This window comes from Monodelphis domestica, chromosome 3, assembly GCF_027887165.1.
Source record: "Monodelphis domestica isolate mMonDom1 chromosome 3, mMonDom1.pri, whole genome shotgun sequence".
NCBI lineage: Eukaryota > Metazoa > Chordata > Mammalia > Didelphimorphia > Didelphidae > Monodelphis > Monodelphis domestica.
The window spans coordinates 535,942,704-535,957,306 of NC_077229.1; the positions used below are offsets into that span (position 1 = coordinate 535,942,704).

Here is a 14,603-nt window from a genome sequence, read left to right on the forward strand (position 1 = left end):
GGATTTTTATTTCAGAACTAATTAAGAATAAAAAATATAAAAGCAAATGAACCTAGTAATCTAGTGGTTAATAAGTCTAACTCTCACTTACCCCTAAACTGGGGGGGGGGGGGGGGGAGATCTACTACTTGACAAAAATTTCTGGAAAAACTATAAAACAGTTTGTCAGAAGTTAGACTAATACTTCACATCATATCCCAAGTCATGTTCCATATAAATACATGGTCTAGATATAAAAAGTGACATCAAAAATTAGAAGTGCAAGCAATTATTTACTTTTCAAATAGAAGGAGAAAAACTTATGACCAAACAAGGAAAGGATCTCAGAAGATAAAATGAATAACTTTGATTACATACAATTCTAAAGGTTTTGCATAAAGAAAACCAATATAGTTGAAAAATAAAAGGGAAAGAAATAATGGGGAAAATCTTTGCAACAAATAAAGGATCTTATTCAAATGTATAAGAACAAAAGCCATTTCCCAATAGATAAAAACAGTTAAGCGAAAATGAACAATCAGTTTTCAAAAGAAAATAAGCTATCAATAAATATATGCATATGTGGAGAGCCACCATACCCTCGCTGTCTGACAGAGTTGTAGTTTGGGAAATGAAGGCAGCAGCCTTCACAAAATGAGGCACCCATTCAGCCCTCCTCTGTGTGACTTCTCCCACTAACTTCCCTTACTAATAGAATTGTTATGACTATTGTTCTCTCCCCAGTACAGGACAAATAATATGAGAGCAAATCCTTACAGGATCAATATACTCTGATCTGTAATACCAGGTCTATATCACAAAAAGTTTTTTTTTAATGGAAAAAGAACCTACTTGTATACAAATATTTATAGCAACACCCATTCCTATTGAAAACACTAGAAAGCATAGGAATAGAAAGGCCTTTACTAAAAATAATAACCAGTATATATCTAAAACCATCTGCAAACATCATCCTCAATGGGGATAAACTAGAAGCCTGCCTAATAAGATCAGGAGTGAAAAAAGGATGCCCATTATCACCTCTATTATTTAACATTGTACTAGGAACGCTAGTAGTAGCAATTACAGAAGAAAAAGAAATTGAAGGTATTAAAACTGGCAATGAAGAGACCAAGCTATCACTCTTTGCGGATGATAGGATGGTCTACTTAAAGAATCCTAGAGAATCAACCAAAAAGCTAGTCGAAATAATCAACAACTTTACCAAAGTTGCAGGATACAAAATAAACCCGCATAAGTCATCAGCATTTCTATATATCTCCAACCCATTTCAGTAGCAAGAATTAGAAAGAGAAATTCCATTTAAAATCACCCTAGACAATATAAAATACTTAGAAAGCTATCTCCCGAGACAAACACAGGAACTATCTCCATACAATTAAAACTAGATTTAAACAATTGGAAAAACATTGATTGCTCATGGGTGGGACAAGCTAATATAATAAAAATGACAATTCTACCTAAATTAATTTACTTATTTAGTGCCATACCCACTGAACTACCAAAAAACTTTTTTACTGAATTAGAAAAACACATAACAAAGTTCATTTGGAAGAACAAAAGATCAAGGATATCCAAGGAAATCATGAAAAAAAATGCAAAGGAAGGAGAACTTGCAGTCCCAGATCTCAAACTATATTACAAAGCAGTGGTCATCAAAACAATTTGGTACTGGCAAATATAGAGAAAGGAGGATCAGTGGAATAGGTTTGGGGTAAATGACCTCAGCAAGACAGTCTATGATAAGCCCAGTTTTGGGGACCAAAATCCACTATTTGATAAAAACTGTTGGGAAAATTGGAAGACAGTATGGGAGAGATTAGGTTTGGATCAACATCTCACACCCTACACCAAGATAAATTCAGAATGGGTGAATGACCAGAATATAAAGAAGGAAACTATAAGGAAATTAGGCAAACCCAGAATAGTATACTTGTCAGGTCTTTGGGAAAGGAAAGACTTTAAAACCAAGCAAGAGCTAGAAAAAAATAACAAAATGTAAAAATCAATAATTTTGATTACATCAAATTAAAGAGCTTTTGTACAAATAAAACGAATTCATCCAAAATTAGAAGGGAAGCAACAAATTGGGAAACAATCTTCATAACAAAAACCTCTGACAAAAGTCTAATCACTCAAATTTATAAAGAGCTAAACCAATTGTACAAAAAATCAAGCCATTCTTCAATTGATAAAGGGCAAGGGACATGAATAGGCAATTTTCAGTTAAAGAAATCAAAACTATTAATAAGCACATGAAAAAGTATTCTAAATCTGTTATAATGAGCGAAATGCAAATCAAAACAACTCTGAGGTATCACCTCACACCTAGCAGATTGGCTAAAATGACAGCAAAAAAAAGAAAGTAATGAATGCTGGAGGGGATGTGGCAAAGTCAGGACATTAATGCATTGCTGGTGGAGTTGTGCCTTCCAAAATGGTTGGATCAATTTGGAACTATGCCCAAAGGACACTAAAAGACTATCTGCCCTTTGATCCAGCCATAGCACTGCTGCGTTTGTACACCAAAGAGATAATAAGGAAGAAGACATGTACAAAAATATTCATAGCTGCTCTCTTTGTGGTGGCAAAAAATTGGAAAATGAGTGGCTGCCCTCCAATTAGGGAGTGGCTGAACAAATTGTGGTATATGTTGGTGATGTAATACTGTTGTGCTCAAAGGAATAATAAAGTGGAGGAATTCCATGGGAACTGGAACAACCTCTAGGAATTGATGCAGAGTGAGAGGAGCAGAACCAGGAGAACATTATACACAGAGACTGATACACTGTAGTACAATCAAACGTAATGGACTTTTTTATTAGTGGCAATGCAGTGATCCTGAACAACCTGGAGGGATCTATGAGAAAGAACACTATCCACATTCAGAGGAAGAACTGTGGGAGTAGAAACACAGAAGAAAAACAACTGCTGGACTACATGGGTCAAGGGGATATGATTGGGGATGTAGACTCTGAACATCCTAATGCAAACACCAACAACATGGAAATAGGTTCTGATGAAGGACACAAGTAATACCCAATGAAGTTGCAAGTTGGCTAACACGAAGGATGTTTAGAGGGGAGGGAGGGAAATAATGTGATTATTGTAACCAAGGAATAATGCTCCTAAATTGACTAAATAAACTAATTCAAATGGGAAGAAAAAATAAAATAAAATGTTGGAAACTATTTTTACATATAATTGGGGGGAAATTAAATTTTTTTAAAAAGGCAAATACAAAAGTTGAAAATTACTTATAACTTAAAAAGCAAAACAAACCAAAAATTCTGTTGACTTGAGACACCATGCCTGGTGATGGGAGGTCCTGAGTTCAAATCTATTCTTGGACATTTCCCAAATTATCCTGGGCAAATCACTTAACCCCTTAACCATTTGTTTTACCTTGAAACTGATTCACAGTATTAATTCTAAGACAGAAGGTAGGGTTTCTTAAAAAATCTACTGACTTTACATTAGTGTGTTGTAATATCAACTGGTCTGTCATAGGACAAGTAAACTGGTTAGGAAATCTAACTGGATAGTATCCCAAGTAATAAGTAATCAGCCTGAATTAAGATTAGAAAACATTGAAGAGAATGCTAGTATAGGAGAGCAAAAATCCCAAAGATAGCCACTGAAGAAATGAAAATGAAAAATGAAAAGAAATCTGAGAAGCAAGACAAAGAATATAAAACCAAAATGCAGATCATTTTGTACTGAGATGGAGAATTAAAATGCTGAAGCAACCTCAAAGTATTGCATTTTTGTTTCTCTGTGTACCTGTTTCTCAATATCTCAATTCTCAACAAGCATTTTTGTTTCTCAAGTGCCCTGGGCACTTGACCACAAGACATGGCAATCCATGAAGCAAACATATAAAATGGTCACTGACTGAAGACCATCAGTTATAAGATTAACTTCTTTTCCCATCTGCAGTGATGGTAAAAGAAAAGGGAGTAATAGTAAGAGTAATAGTCTTTTTAACAATCCGTAAACATTAACTTGGAAGTTGGTGCCTTAAATGTTAGATTCTTATTCAATGACCAAAGGTAACACTAAAGGAACTTAATCATATTAATCTTAACATTCTCATTAAAACATTAAAACAAAATCAGAAAACTAGAAGGAAGTTGTACCTAAATGGAAAAATGGCTCCACTTTCTCTTTGGATAGGCAAATAAAGGAGTTAGAAGAATTATTATTATAACATATCCACAAGTGAATAAAGCTACTTTATTTTTAGAAACCAAAAATTAGAAACTAATTTGTCTAACACTAGGCAATGATTAGATAAATTGTAATCTATTATTGATGTATGAAAAGAAATGACAAGTTAGCAAGGAATATAAAGTGAAATAATAGGGTAAAGAAACAATCAAAATATATGACTGGGGGCAGCTGGGTAGCTCAGTGGATTGAGAGTCAGGCCTAGAGATGGGAGGTCCTAGGTTCAAATCCGGCCTCAGCCACTTCCTAGCTGTGTGACCCCGGGCAAGTCACTTGACCCCCATTGCCTAGCCCTTAACCACTCTTCTGCATTGGAACCAATACAAAATATTGATTCCAAGACGGAAGGTAAGGGTTTAAAAAAAAAAGAATACATATGACTACATGTAAAGAAATAATAGCAATATTTCATACTGTACAAAAAAAAGCTGCAAACTAACATAGTAACCACTAATGTGTCATCATTTTGTTCACGGTAACATATATCCTTTGAAAATCTTTATCATGAGGTATTATGTACACATTTTAAAATATTGTTTTCTGTCAATGATTTTTTTGTGTTGGCAGCAAATTTCATAGGAAAATTATTTTTTCTGGTGGGGCTAATGACACTAAAGATTGTGAAGGAATTCTTCCATTCCATAAAACATCATTCCTGAAAACTGATTATCTACATTAAATAAATTAAGGATCAGATTCTGGAGGGCACCAAGTGCCAGCAATTAAGCAATTTTCCCCCTCTAATCTGTAGGCAATAAGAAACCAATGAATCTGTTTTAAAATAGGAAGTATAGATTATCACATCACAAAATAGCATTAGTGTGTTGGTGTATTTCATACACCATAGAAAAAAGAAAAGGTCATCTTGTCTGAAAGACAGTAGCAATCCAAAACAAGTATGAAAATAGTCACCTACCAATATGGTGTGCTGTTAACAACCACACAACCATTTCTTCAACAGGAAAAAAGTGTGTGTATGTGTGTAAGTTTATTATAAAGATATAAGTTCATATGTTTATTACATGTTTATTATTAATTTAATGATATAAAAGGTGTGTACCACACAACTCTCAATTATAAAATGTACAATATTCTTTCATGTAAATTTCTTATAGACTAGATTTAACTTCTAGAATTGCATCCCAATCTCCACTACTTCTTTTCTTCTTTTTAAAACCCTTATCTTCCATCTTGGAATTAATACTGTGTATTGGTTCCAAGGCAGAAGAGTGGTAAGGGCTAGGCAATGGAGGTTAAGTGACTTGCCCAGGGTCACACAGCTAGGACATATGAGAGTCCAGATTTGAACCCAGGACTTCCCATCTCTGGGCCTGGTTCTCAATTCACCAAACCACCTAGTTGTCTCACACTACTTCTTTTCTTGGTAAAATTTTTGTCATTAAATTTGATATGAGATTTGTAGTTGAACTATTTTTCATCCTCATATAAACTATATTGATTAAACTGAAATTTCTTTCAGCTTTAACATCTCTGACTGCACTAGTGCTAACTATTCTTTTAGCTTTTTGTATTGATTAGAACACTGTGGTTAAAAATGCTTCCACAGTTTATGTCCAACAAAAGATATAAGTTCATAAACTGAATTACATTTTCTCATAACATACTCTTAGGAAAATTATTACTTTTAAACTTTTATTAAATGGAATGTCCTTAAACTTAAATCTTCAATTTGAGATTCATGCTTTACAGTGCCAATCTTTTACAGTGCCATTTTTCCAAGCTCTTATAGTGTATTTGATTAAATTTTTCACTTTCTGAATGGTAGATGATCTTGATTATAAGTAATTTAAAGTAATGAAAATTCTCTAAGAATTTCAATCATTAAAGCAAGGCCTTACATAAATTAATATTAGCTATTCTTTATGCCCAGCCACATGAAATTAATATTAGCTACTCTTTATGCCCAGCCATAAAAAAAGAAAAAAATGACTACATAATAGAAGATATGTGCACCAGACAGCAGTTGCAACTCATAAACTACAGGCCACTCATGTAATCTCAGGACTCAACCAATTTTTTAAAATTTCAGTTTCAAGTTCTTTAGTTTCAAGCTCAGTTTAATTTTTATTAGACTTTAGTAATAAATGTTATCCAGAAATATTTTAAGTGATTAACTTTTTTTATTTCAGATACTGAATAGTCAAGTGATAACTGTAATCAATAATTTAAATGGTACAGGAAAATTTCCCAACAACTTTATAACTACTCCAGACTTTCTAACCAACACTGTATTAACACCATGACAACAAAGTACAATTAAGTTTGCATTCAAATATTCATCATTAAAACCACAATTATTTTAAATAGACATTAATATTTTGAAAATACATTCTACCATAGTTGACTCCCATTCTTTTAAGGCAACAAGTAACAACAGTATCAGTGTAAGAGCTGACTGAAATGTATACTTGTTAAACACTAACAACTAGCTTAAAAGATTCCTTAAAACATAACAATTGGCTCTCTTGAGCCAGTATGAGCCACTCATCATTGCCTACATATCAACTGTATTTTTTTCCTTATTATTAATTTAACTCCAAAATTAGAGGTGTTGGGAAAGTGGGAAAACAAGATTAATGAGATAAAGAATGGTCAGTAAAGAAGTGGTAGAAAAAGCAAAAATGAACAGAAAATACATTAGCAAAGTAGCTCAGTGGACTGAGAGCCAGACCTAGAGACAGGAGGTTCTAGGTTCAAATCTGGCCTCAGGCACTTCCTAGCTGTGTGACCCTGGGCAAATCACTTAACCCCTAGCTCTTACTACTCTTCTGCCTTAGAACCAATACATATTATGTATCTAAGGCAGAACCAATACATAATATGTATTGGTTCTAAGGCAGAAAGTAAGAGTTTAAAAAAAATAAAGCAGGCAAATAAGACTAGCATATTCAGAAAAAAAATGACAAAGAAACAATTCATATCATTAAAATGAAGACGGGGAGAAAAAAGCAGTTGATAAAAGCCAAATGATATTATTTACCTGCACATAACGCAACTTACCTCTCGAGCAGCACAGTCATGTGGCGCCTCTTCTTTATTTACTTTTCCCTTTGGAAATCCCCAGCCTGATTTTGCTAGATAACCCTGAACCAATAATACCTTGGAAAAAAAATAAATAATAGTAAACTCACTAGGGGCAGGAAATATCTCATTTCAGTAACTTATTACAGTGCCTGGCACACACACACAGTAGTCACTTAATAAATTCTTTGTGATTGATCTATTACGAGAAAAACAAAATATCCTTGTCAAAAACAGTTGAGTTATTTGGGCTAAAATGCAACAATAGGATTTCACAACTCATGTAAACAATTTTTTAAAATGTCAATTCATATAGATTTGATTAAACTAAAATGTTACCTGTGTTAAATGCTACTTATTTCACTTAAAATATTGCATATGCCATCTTGACTCTTAAAATTCACTCACATTTTCAAGTGTTTCATCAAGAATAATTGCACCATAGGTTGGTACTCCCATTTTATACTCCTTCCATTCATCTAAAACTTTTTGTACATCTTCACCTTGAGGCAGTAAAAAAGGACAATGATTGAAGAGTAGAAGAAATGTCAAGGAAGCCAATTAGCTTTTTTCCCAAAAATATAATACACAAACAAAAGAAACAGAATTATTCATGTGAACTATATTTTTTTAACTCTATGAAACGATCTTTAAAATCCTCACTCATGGATCCACTATATTTGGCTTTTTCTTACTTAATGTTCCCCTGAAAACGTGTTAAACCTTAATACTGCTTTTGATTACATCTACAGCTGAAAATGGACCAGTTACCCAGTATGAATGACTGTCAATAGAATGAAAATGGACCAGTCACATAGCGAGAATGACAACTAATAAATACCTGAGATACTAAAAGAATACTAGGAAGGTCTTCAGATTGATAATGTAGAACCTAAGTAGAAATTCTTAAACTTTTTTTTGTCATAGACAACCCCTGGTCAATCTAGTGAAGTCTGTGACCTCCTCAAAATGTTTTGTATGCATAAAATAAAATACATAGTAATGCAAAAGAAAACAATTATACTGAAATGCAATTATCAACTTTTTTCAAAAAGGTAACAGAACCTACATTTAAAACCTCTGTGTTATGAGAAAATATGGACAAGTAATGCACCAGAGAAGAAGTCACAGAAAATCTACATTACTAAGTGAAGGATTTTCACTGACAAATGAAATTAAATTTACATTCAAATATTCATCAACAAAACCACAATCATTTTAGATAGACATTTGAAATGTTTTTCTTTGAAGAAAATTCTAAAATGACTAGGCTACTATTAATCCCAGCAAATTTCAGTATAACAACAAAGTAACTGATATGATGACATATTCAGGTTCAGATTACAAGGAGGATACAAGCATATCCTAAAATGTGTAAAAAGTATCCTTTTGGATATTTTTTCCCCATTTATATATGACTATAAATCTCAAAGGAAAAAAAAAACAAAATCTCAAAGCTCTCCAATTGGACAAATATCTAGCAAGTCTCAACAACTTAACCCTAACCTACCACCAAACAATCAAGTAATAAGGGCACAATGCTAAGAATAAAATCCTAGGAAAATGAGCTGATTTTTCATCCTAACAAAATTCTTAGCTAAATAAGACAAAGAGAAACTGAAGAATTAAGGTCCTTTTTAGATAGGCCAAAGTAAATCTCAAGGGTCTTGCTCTTTGTTTTATGGAGGGGTGGGGGTGGGTTGGAACCAGCTATAATAACTAACATTTTTTAAGTTTGCATTTCTCAATTAAAATATATTTAATCAGTTTTTTAAAAGCACAATACTATTAAATCTATCTCATTACACTGAATATAGTGAATAAATCTTATTGCCTTTTTTCCTATTTAATCATGTCTTAACACCATTTCTTTATATTATAAAAAACAATAGTGAAATTGCCAAAAATAGAAATTCATTAGAGACTAAAGAAAAGTGTCAAGTCTCACAAATAATAAGTGTTCAGGTTCTAAAAGAAATTGGGTCAAATCTTAGAGAAATAAGGTAGAAAAAATTTTAAATAAAATTAAATACAACTTACAACACTAGCTATCAACCAATATTCATGCTAGAAGCTGCTTCATTCCTGTGGCATTGGTGAAGTGAGAAAAATACAGGTTAAACTTTGATAACATATCAACTTATTTACAGCAATGTTTAAAAAAATCAAGCTTTAAAAAGAGGAAAAATTACACCAGGAACTATCAACAGATTTACTTATAAAAATTCCAAAGTAAATTATATAAGTAAAACCTAAGAATGCTACATTATTATCAATATTATTATCTGTTCTTGTTTAGAGAAAAGTATTAAATTTGGAGGGAAAAATAACCATAATGTAATTGGTAATAAGAAACCTTTGCAAAATCAAATCAAAACTTGGCCAACTTCTAATTGTAAAAATTCTTTGCCTCCTTGACCCCAGGTCTGAGTTCTCTTTTGCCTTCCTATTAAGAAGTTTAATGAATTCTTCTTTTATAGTCTCTCTTACATACACACACACAAACACAGAATGTAAACCACCAAGGAATGTTAGGCTAACAGAACTGACCAGCAGTAACACATCCTAGACATTCTTAAATATAGGTAGTAACAAGTGGAAGATTAAAGAAGCTATATATCCAGGCATATTTATATAAAGTGATATGAGTGAAAAATGTTGAGCCAAAGGAACAATCTCCATGAGTCCAATAATGTAAAGGATAACAAATTGTTGAGCAATAAAACTCTAGTCAAGTATAGTTCTTCAGAACTAATATTTCTCTCCTGAAGATGGTGGAGAAGGAACAGGGCCCCTTCTCATCTCTCCCAAATTATTCTCCAAACACCTTTGATATATAATACTTCAAAATGAATTCTAGAGTGGCAGAATCTACAAAATAAACAATTCTTAATACCAAGACAACTCAGAAAGTCAGCACAAAGGGTCCATTGTACAGAAGTGGGAATGGAGGACCTATCCAGTAACAGCTAGACTAGGTGGCCTTCTGCCTTGGCAAGACAGCACAGACCTTAAAGGCAGCTGAAGCAAAGACCTCTCAGCCCACTGACAGTAATAGGGGATTAGACAATTAGGCAAAGTAGATTACAGCACTTCCTTTGCTGGCTGTGGGTGTAGGACTCTGTGGTACCAACCAAACAGATCTAGATCACTATTCTAGTTACCAGGCCCAGGAGTAGGTCCCATCCTACCATCCTAGCACTTGTGGCCACAAGATAGCAAGGAATCCTGATCACAGTTGTAAAAATAGGGATTTGAACCCTGGACTTCAATCACCAGAAGTCCTTGCTCTAGTTCCCGAGATGCCCTCTAATCTGAGATTTTCACCTGGGTGAGATCAAAATTGCTATTTAACTGGCTGTAAAAGCCTACCAATCTCTCTTCCTACTTCTGCTTCTGAGAACACTCGGCTCTCTACCTAGCAGGCAAGATGTGAGTAGTTGTGAATGGGCTCTCTGGGCCTAGACACATGCTTTCTTATTTTTGTGTTTTCTTTAATTCTTAATCTTATATACACCTCTAAAAAAATATAATACTTCTAGCAGAGAAACTAATTTTTACCTGCCCCAATTTGGCAATTTTAATCTTAACAGTTTGGCATAACCACTTTAGGAAAATGATATACCCTCAAGCTTCTGATCTTTTAAGTTCAGCTTTTCATAGCTACTGCCTAGAATTTTTTTAATCCATGTTTCTCCAAGATGCTTTTTTAGAAAACTACACTTCGGACTTTCTTGAGTCCTTCCCTCCTGCCCAGCTCGGCTGCTCCTGCCTGCCTGCAGCCATCTGCTCCAGACCTGTTTGCTGTTTGACCCTGATCTCGCTCACCTAGCAATCTCCCAGCCCTGCCCTGCTGCCTGCAATCCAGACCCAGATGAACCCAGCAATTCTGGCTCATCACCTCAGGCCCAGGGCTCATTTCTACCAGCTGGTAAAGATGGGGAGGTAATTTTCCCTTAGGCTAAGATTAGCCTTTGCATGGACTGAGGGGATCATAGAAGGGGAGAAAGAAAGGGAGAGAAGGAATAGACTTTTCCAAACAGGAACTTACAAGTAATAGACTATTTAAAAGGATATCTTTTAACTATATTGGTTCTTTTATTTATCTCACTTGAGATTCAGGAGAGAAATTAATCTCCCTGCAACTCTTTGCCATTTGTTGAGATTCCAAAAACTCATTATGGGAGGGCAGCTGGGTGTCTCAATGGACTGAGAGCCAGGCCTAGAAACGGGGGGGTCCTGGGTTGGAATCTGGCCTCAGACACTTGCTGGCTGTGTGGCCCTGAGCGGGTCACTTAAACCACATTGCCTAACCATGACCATTCTCCTGCCTTCTGACAATAGGCATCTAAATGGATAAAAACCCAAGGAACTTTAAAGAGACTGGAGCTTATATTTTTAAGGCATTTCAGACTCCAATGTTTTATAAAAAACCTCTGTATTTTATTGCATTTTACTGTTTGTTTTGTTTATGGTTTAACTGTTTATGGTGATTTTAAGTTCATATATTACTGCATTCAATATTATTCTGGTACACTGAATCATTTTAATATACTGAGTTTTAACTACTGTTATATTCTGTTGCTTTCCCCCTATAACCATACTGAACAAATATCATTGTAATTAAGCCAGCCTTTCTAATTTTGACTTTGTAAATTGTCACATAGAGGATAGATGGACTTCATCAGAACTGGTTACAATTGTATTACAAACCTTTGGAGGATTTAATGTGCTAAATATCTCAATTGATTTTAAGGATTTTTAGAATTTTCTTAACAATCTCTGATCATTTTTGCCTACCCCTACCAGGAGGTGTAAGGCCCATTCTAGTAACTGAAGTGAAATACAATTATAACTCCAACCTTCCCGCATTTCTAAATATGTGAATGGAAGTTGGGCAGTTAAGCTCAGGGCATTTGTACCTCTAAAAAGCCTCCAAAAAAGGAGCATCACACATTTATACTCTTCAGCTCACTACTTTACTTCCACCAGAATGATATCTAGATTTCTTGATGATGTTCTTAACCCAAAATAAGTTTTACTTTGTTTAAATACCAAGGTTGAAAGATTTGCTACATTTGTAAAAATTTGTGACAAATATCCATTGGTTCATAGGCTTTAAAAAAATGCCATCCAGCAACTTATGTGAAATATGATAGTGTATTTGTTTGCTATTATAATTAATTAGGCTATTGAGAATTTTGGGGATATTGATATCTACATATTTGTAATAACATTCATTTGCTCATATTCACAGTACCAGATATGAAGAGGAAATGGATCTCATTTTTGGTGAGAAAGCCTTGCATTCTATATTTTCTTAGCTGACACAGTGCTGCCCCAGAAATAAAATACTTTTGAGAATGACTAAAGTAAAAGAAGAAAGAGAGTAGGATAAAAAGGGAGGAAAATAGTTTGAAGAATAATACACAGTCATCATAACTATGAAAAAAAAAACTTAGAAGTTTCTCTAAAAAAACTCATTTCTCAAAAAAGAATCAGTAAAATGTATAAAAAAGACATTCCCTACCTGATAAGTGGTCAAAAGATATAAATACAGGCAATTTTCAGATTAAGTAATCAAAACTATCTATAATTATGCAAAAAAAGTGCTTGAAATCACTATTAATTAGAAAAATTAGAACTCTGAGGTATTACCTCACACCTATCATATTGGCTATTATGATGAAAAAGGAAAACAACTGGAGGAGTTGTAACTATGCCCAAAGGGCATTAATAGGTCTGTATCCCAGAAAGATAAAAAACAAAAATGAAAAGGACCTATAAATAGCAAAATATTTATTGCATCTCTCTTTTTGTGATGCAAAGAATTAGAAAGTGAAGAATGCCCATCATTTTGGATGATGAGGAATGGATGAATAAGATGTGGCATGTGATCGTAACAGACTACTTTTGTTATATGAAATGACAAGCAGGATGATTTCAGATAAATTTGGAAAGAATTATAGAAACTTATGTAGAATGAAGTGAGCAAAACAAGAGAAACACTGTACACAGTAACAGCAATATTGTATGATGGACAACTGTGAATGACTTAGTTATTCTCAACAATCCAAAAGAATCCCAAAAGACTCATGATGAAAAATTCCATATGTCTCCAGAGAAATTGATGGAATCTGAATGCACGTAGTATGCTATATTTCACTTTATTTCTTTAGTTGTTTTATTTAAGTTTTCTTCCACAAAAGGACTAATATGGAAAAAATGTTTAATAAACCAACCCCAGAAGAAGACTGAAATTTTTCTTTGCCTGAGAAAAAGAGCCATTAAGTAATCCAACACTTTTCTGGGGCTATGACTAAAGAAGGGAATGAAGGCTAATAACTATTACTGTAACTAATCTAGCTGGTTTTCCTGCCTTAATACAACCTGCACATTGCCAACAGAGGAATCTTTTTGAAACAATGATTTGTTGATATTGGTTAACATAAAGGAGAGAAGAAGTATTCTCAATTTTTTTAATTTAAATTTTTTTCCCCAAATTTCTTACAATTTTTAACATTTACTAAAAAAAAACAATAACTTCTCCCCTTCTCCCTCCAGCATAGTGTCTAGAATATAACAGGCACTTAATAAATGCTTATTTAATTGACTGATCATAAGTCATTCTCTAGCTAAAAACCTTAAATGATGACCTTTCTGTTCCATAACAAATAAAAGTTCAAACTCCTTAGCCTGGTATGCAGAAACATCTACAATCAGATTTCAATCTGCCTTTCCAGCTTCATATCCCATACTATACTCCACTATGCTACAGAAGAAACTAATTCATACTCTACATCCAAACATACCTTGAATTTTCTCACTTCTATCCTTTTGATCACATATTCTTTCTTGAATATCTTTTCTTCTTTCTCTCTACTAAACTAAGGGCCAAATCTCATCTCCAGAAAGTTTTCCTTGTCCACCACAACTTAAAGTAAAACTTTCGCAACTGGATTCTTAAAATACATTTTAGCAATTAATGACAGGTTCTTTCTTGAGACTGTTCCTCTATTTTGCTGGAACTATATGAATCTTAAATTATTTAAAATATGTGATTAAATCTAATGCCAGGGAGGCAGCTGGGTGGCTCAGTGGATTGAGAGCCAGGCCTAGAGATGGAGGTTTAAATCTGGCCTCAGACACTTTATAGCTGTATGACCCTGGGCAAGTCACTTAACTCTCATTGCATAGCTCTTCCTGCTCTTCTGCCTTGGAACCAATACATTGGCTCTAAGATAGAAGGTAAGGGTTTTTTAAAAAATTCCCTTACCCAGACGAATTGCGCCTCGGCTAGGGAAGGGGTGGCGGGGTGTTGGGGGGCAGAA

The 14,603-nt window shown here is 34.0% G+C and overlaps 1 protein-coding gene across 3 annotated transcripts in view; it reads right to left on the bottom strand.

The window, feature by feature from the left end:
• The window catches only part of DCP2 (decapping mRNA 2), a 76,836-nt gene that overhangs the window by 53,026 nt on the left and 9,207 nt on the right, over positions 1-14,603 (bottom strand). For all 3 annotated transcript variants that reach the window (XM_016431359.2, XM_007486591.3, XM_016431358.2), the window contains exons 3-4: positions 7,681-7,808; positions 7,252-7,350 (exon numbers count right to left, since the gene is read on the bottom strand). In XM_016431359.2, coding sequence (XP_016286845.1) covers positions 7,252-7,350; positions 7,681-7,808 — 227 coding nt within the window. The remainder of the gene's footprint in view (positions 1-7,251; positions 7,351-7,680; positions 7,809-14,603) is intronic.